The sequence below is a fragment of the Electrona antarctica genome, assembly GCF_951216825.1.
Source record: "Electrona antarctica genome assembly, chromosome: 7".
Lineage (NCBI taxonomy): Eukaryota > Metazoa > Chordata > Actinopteri > Myctophiformes > Myctophidae > Electrona > Electrona antarctica.
In genome coordinates, this window is record NC_136812.1 from 31,813,745 (window position 1) to 31,820,297 (window position 6,553).

Below are 6,553 nucleotides of genomic sequence, written 5' to 3' on the forward strand. Positions count from 1 at the left end.
TATTTATTCAATACGGGTACATTATTTCATGTTTATTTCAATATTTCTAGTTGGTCTGCATGTGTACTTTGCAGGAAGGATCCAGGCTCATGAGTGTTGGTTCCATGGCTGCCTGCTATTTCAGAAAGAAAATGGAGAGACAGCTCCTTCTTCGGGATAAAAGGAGAGCTCAAGCAGAAACGACGATACTTTTGCTTGGTATAAGACATATCAAATGAACCATTTTGGTACAATATCGTGTACAATGAGGAATGTACTGTAGGCTATGCAGTTTGTTTATGAGTTAGGATATACAGTACCACTTAACATGAATCCAAACCATATATTATTGTTCAGTAAAAGAACATGTGGGCTTTCTTTTAGTTTAGCATTTTCTGTTAGTGATATATATATTGCCACTGCCATAACAAGCCATGTGATTACCATTAGATGTAGGCTAGATGAAACATATGGTTTAACAAATTAAATATGTTTGGTGCTTTGTGCCCCATTGATAATTTCCACACTACACATGCACACTCACCAAACCATGTTTACAGTGACAAGATTAGAATTGAATATATTCAGGCTATTGACAGATAGGTGCATACAGTCATTAGTAAGAGGCAGACTTTTAAAAATGAATAATGAAAAGGAAAGACAAATTGAAATCCAAATGCACCACAAATAGACACTACATGGGACTATATCACTTTGCACAGTATATTTTGAACTATATGTGTAATTTGTCACTTCTTAGGGACTGGTGAGAGTGGGAAGAGCACATTTCTCAAACAAATGAGAATAATTCATCATGGTTGTACACTACAGGACTACAGGAAACGCTACACCAAGCTGATCTATCAGAACATCTTCACAGCAATGCAGTCTATTATTCATGCTATGACCACACTACAGATCCTGTACACGTATGAACGCAGCAAGGTATACCAGTAATGGTGTCTGCTTCCACTTTATTTCACTATTCCCATGTGTTGCACAACAAACAGGTATGCTGGCATGCAACTTCTACTAGACATGATATCATTTGACACTGTTCATTACATTGTTACAATTTTGTATTTACAATTCAGCCAATTTGGCCATTGCTGGGTCTGGAACCTGAATACGCTGGTCAATGCTTTGCACAACATTGTCAGCACAATAACCTCAACAATGGCAGGCAAGCTCATAATGCACTGCAAGGCATCATTATGTTTCTGCTTATATGTTTAACCCATTAAGCACGGGAACCCCGTATACCTTGCCATGTACAGTATAGTGCGTGCGTGCGTGCGTGCGTGCGTGCGTGTGTGTTGGATACAAGATATACAGGTACCGGTATATACATGGATGGATTATTAATGTGATGTATATCTTCTCTGCTTCTGCTCAGACCTATGCCAGTTCAGTCAGTGAGGTACATGTGGAGACGGTCACAACATTTATGAATCCATATGTTGAAGCCATCAAGAGCCTATGGACTGACCCTGGGATCCAGCAATGCTACAGTCGGAAGAGAGAATACCAGATCTCAGACTCAGCCAGATAGTGAGTGGACACAGAGAGAGACCAAATCAACTGTCTCAGAGTTGCCAAATATACCACTGATTCTTCCTTCTGTCCCCTCTTCATATGTGTACAGTTATCTCGATGACCTTGACCGCATCACTGATTCTGCGTATGAGCCAACACAGCAGGATATCCTGAGGGTGAGGGTTCCCACCACAAGCATTACGGAGTGCTTTTTTAAGCTGGATAAATGCATCTTCAGGTGGGCCCATTCAAATTGTGACTGCTTCATTTATTCTGTTTTGTCCTATATTATTAGTAATTAGAATATGGTGTGTATAATGGTGCTATAGCAACAACAATATTACTTACAAAAGAAAAATACAGGTTACTGAGGCAACTGGATTAACTGCCATGAAATACCATTCATCAACAATGCAATAGGTAAATTCAGCTTAATTTGAATATTCACGTTTTGGGGTTATTTTGATATGCCTTAGCAGTGTAGTGTGAGTGTCTTTTCAGAATTGGGACAATGTTAGATAATACATGAATAGTACATGATACATGATAGTACATGAATACATTCCAATTTTGGCTATTTGTTCCTGTCATTCAAATGTATTTCCAGGATGGTAGATGTTGGTGGTCAGCGCTCGGAGAGGAGAAAGTGGATGCACTGTTTTGAGGATTTTAGAGCTGTCATGTTCCTGGTAGCCCTCAGCGACTATGACCAGGTTCTTCCCCAGACTGTCAATGAGGTAACACTCAGGCTGTAGTCAGCATCAAAGAGTCTTAGCTGCTACTACTACTACTACTACTACTAGTACTACTACTACTACTACTACTACTACTACTACTACTACTACTACTACTACTACTAATAATAATAATAATAATAATAATAATAATAACTAGAAAAAGTGCCCTTCTGGGCACAGGTCTCCACCAGGAGGATAGGACTGTGTGAGATGTTAGGCAAAATGTTTAGGAGTAATATAAACATGATTTTTTGTTTGTTAGTTTTTTTGCAACAATTTTCTTCATTTTGTTGAGGAAATGCAGAGCCAGATCACTCATAGCATGAGGATAGAATTATGGATGAGCAGGACATGTGCAGCATTTTGTACAAAACGGGCCACTCCTGAAAAGTGGCAATGTTAGCCAATCAGTGTAGAATCTGAGAAATCCAACAGACTCGTCTTGATCACATGACTACAGAGATCATGTGTACCGATTTGCGTGACATTTGGATGAAATCTGTGCGACTAACATAAGCAATATGTTTTGCAGAAATCGGCCTCATGGTGGCGCTATAACCGGCAGATGTGGAGGGATGCAGGGACAATGTTTTTCCATGGCCTCTAGGGAGTGCGCATACATAAGTTGTATACAGATCGATGCAGTTATAGCTAAAAACAGGATTGGCCTGTTATAGCGCCACCGTGAGGCTGATTTGGGGAAAAAATTTGTGGCATGTCGTCCTCGGCCTAGTGGAAATGTGCGTGTATAATTTCACGGAAATTGCACACTGTGTTTGTGATTTGAGGCTTTTGTTCAAAACGGGGCAATCTTGCAAACTGTGAAAGCCAATTATAGCCAATTAGGATGGAATATGAAATATCGGACAGATCCGACTTGAGGACATGACCATAGAGATACTGTGTAACGATTTGTGAGATTTTTGGACAGAATCTGGAGGAGTAATATAAAAAAATGTGTTTTACAAAAGTCGGCCTCCTGGTGGCGCTATAAAAGGCAGATGCGGAAAATGCAGGTCAAAGGTTTGTCCTTGGCCTCTAGGGAGTGTGCATGCAACGTTTCACGCAGATCAGTGCAGTTTTAGGTAAAAAATGTGAAAAGCTGCCTCATGGTGGCGCTATAACAGGCCATTCTGGAAAATGTGGGGCAGAGGTTCATCGTTGGCATCCAGGGAGTGTGTGTGCAAAGTTTGGCATCGACCGGGTTAACGGTGCCGGAGATTAGCTGGTAACGGACGGACGGAAGGAAGGAAGGACGGACGGACGGACACACACACACACACACACACACACACGGACGGAGTGCAAAACATACTCTCTCCCCATGCCTTCGGCCTGGTGGAGACACACACACGGACGGAGTGCAAAACATACTCTCTCCCCATGCCTTCGGCCTGGTGGAGACAATAATTGTAATAATAATAATAACAATAATAATAATATTAATATTACTGACACCCAACATCCTAAACATGTACAAATAAAACTACAATCTCAATATTTGGAATACTATATGCGCTGATATAATACCCTATCAAGATGAATGGAAGATGTAAAATATGCAGAAGCTGAAACAATATGAACATATCACTGAACTGAACAGATGCAGACTCCACAGCATGCTCAAGCTGCTGAACTGCATTCTGATTGTAATCTAATTGGAAACACTTTCAAAGGTCAAACAGGTCAAGGTTCAAATTCAAGATGTAATCTTCCAATTGGATTTGAACTTTGAGAACAGCAGCAATGTAACCAACCACAGGCATCCATGTCTGTGATGCCAAAGTAGCGCAGTAATGGCTCAGCCTCTGTATCTTTAAATTCAGTCCAGAATCATATTTTGATCTAATTAGTATCTATCCTTTGAGACCAGATTGACTATAGATGGAAGTCTCTCAATGGAGATAATAAACTAGTCATTTCGAAGAGCATATATAATTTTGTCCTTTTTCCTCCAGTCTTTACTTTGTCTTCAGCTTTTTCTCTCTGTGAGCTTATCTAAATCACATGCACTTGAAGCTGAAACTCTTATGGTAATGTTGTATACGTGCCTGTGTGTGTGTGTGTGTGTGTGTGTGTGTGTGTGCGTGTGTGTGTGTGTGTGTGTGTGTGTGTGTGTGTGTGTGTGTGTCTGTGTGTGTGTGTGTGTGTGTGTGTGTGTGTGTGTGTGTGTGTGTGTGTGTGTGATTTTATTTTATTTTATTTATTTATTTATTCACACAGAATCGAATGGAGGAAAGCAAAGCCTTATTCAAGACAGTAATATCCTGTAAATGGCTTCAACATTCCAAAACCATCTTGATTCTGAACAAGACAGATTTATTGGAGGAAAAAATCATGCATTCACATTTAGTGGACTACTTCCCTGAATATAATGGTGAGATAACATTTCTAGTAGGGCCACAAAAATGTAATTATTGTCTTGGGTCTTTCTAAATTGATGCATTATAAATGTACATTTACAATTTCATTCTTGCTGTGTGTGACCCAATACTTATATATTCCCATTATAAATGTACAACATTTATTCAAATTCAAACTGTTTTCTTAATTGTCTTTTTGAAGACATTTGTAACAATATATTGAGCACTATTCAAGATACATTTTAATTTGAATGTAATGGTATTTGTATTGCTTATACTAAAACGATTTGTATACCCCAGCATATACTGTAACAGTTTATTAATTCATATTTTTTATTGATGCCACTGAGTTCACAACACTGTCTCTTTTTTACCAGGTCCACAACGGGATTCCCAGGCAGCAAGAGAATTCATATCAAATATGTTTTTAGATCTGAATACAAATAGCAGAAAATGCATATACCATCACTTCACCTGTGCCACTGACACACAGAACATTAGATTGACCTTCTATGATGTCAGAGACATTATATTTCGTCAAAGTTGTCATCAGTATGAACTTCTATGAATAAAACCTATGAGAAATGACAAAAAGGTGACAGCAAAGGTGCAAAGGTTGACCACCTTTAAAGGTTTCAAAAGTTGAGAATAGTTAAACTTTTTGAGAAATGCACATAATGTCATATAATAAATAAATAACATAATGTAAGTGCATTTTTTTCTCCTCTTGTTATTTGAGATGGCCTTGGAGATATACTGTATATAGTAGAAACATTGGCTGGGTTTCTCAAAGAACACATGCGTAAGAGTTGTAGCGCATGCGCAGATGCCCTCTAGGCCGCACACAGAAGCCTGTCTGCTGCCTAATTGGCTGCATGGCAGCGAATCAGACACCATGTCCTTTTTTGGGAAACACCGTCAAGCACGACAACATAGACATAGAATACTTAGATAGAGCACAGCCTTACGTGTCATAAGGCCTCCTGCATGAATGAATTTAGAAGCATGCAACCCCGTTTTTCCTAAAGCCTTTTTAAATATAAAAATGTAATTAAATTACTATTTTTATCTCAGCATCATCTAGAGAATTTCAGCCATCTTGCCATATGTTTTATATTTCTTTTAGAATTATTTGATTACCCGTGACAGCACATTTAGGAAAATGCGTCTATTATAACTCCATGCGTCGTCTTCATTTTGCTGCGCCATGGATTAATATTAATTAAGTATATTAATATTAATTAAGTATTAATGGAGTAGGCTAATTATTTTTTTGGAAAGGCGCGCCACCAAGCATGAACCAAAATTTGTTTAATTTAAACCATCATCACCACTGTCCCTCTCCCCTCTCTCTCTCGGAGTCGGGTTAGCTAATTTAATATGGAGAGGGAGCGGTGTGCACTAAAGTTCTCAACCCGGCCCGGCCCTAATAGGCCTATCTCACAGCCCGCTTTCCACGCCCACTTCCGGTAAATAGTGGTGTCTTTAACATGAGCATTTACACGTTTTTTTCTCTGGAGAATCTAAGTACATTTTCTAATGTAAAAATGTGACAGACCAATATTATTATGAAGCAAACAAGATGGTAAATCAGGTCGAACAGATAGAACAAACCTTACCTTGAGAAAACAAAAGTTGTAGACTTCTTAAATTACCTCTGTTAACATGGAGCGTCTATGGAGTGACGTCACGCTATCACCACGAAAGGGGGCGTATTTAGGGGGGCGGGGAAATTCTGTGAGATAGGCTTACTGGGTCGGCCCGGAGCCCTAAAAAATACCATAATGTTAGGCCCGAAGCCCGATAAAGCCAGACAAAAAAAAGAACGCCACTTTAATGGCCAGCGCAGCGGCGCACGCCGTGGTTCAGTGTGTGTCTGTGTGAGTCACTGTGAGAGTGAGAACGGAGTTCAATGGACTTATCGCCAAAATAAAGGAT

The 6,553-nt window shown here is 39.5% G+C and overlaps 1 protein-coding gene across 1 annotated transcript; it reads left to right on the forward strand.

Moving 5' to 3' along the window:
• Positions 1-882: 882 nt before the first annotated feature.
• On the forward strand, positions 883-5,183 carry LOC306926199 (guanine nucleotide-binding protein G(q) subunit alpha-like; the record flags this gene model as incomplete). Its single annotated transcript, XM_079505460.1, has 6 exons — positions 883-924; positions 1,376-1,530; positions 1,625-1,753; positions 2,123-2,252; positions 4,476-4,629; positions 4,993-5,183. 6 exons carry the CDS (start codon positions 883-885, stop codon positions 5,181-5,183), a joined length of 801 nt encoding a protein of 266 aa, XP_079361586.1.
• Between the last annotated feature and the right edge of the window lie 1,370 nt (positions 5,184-6,553).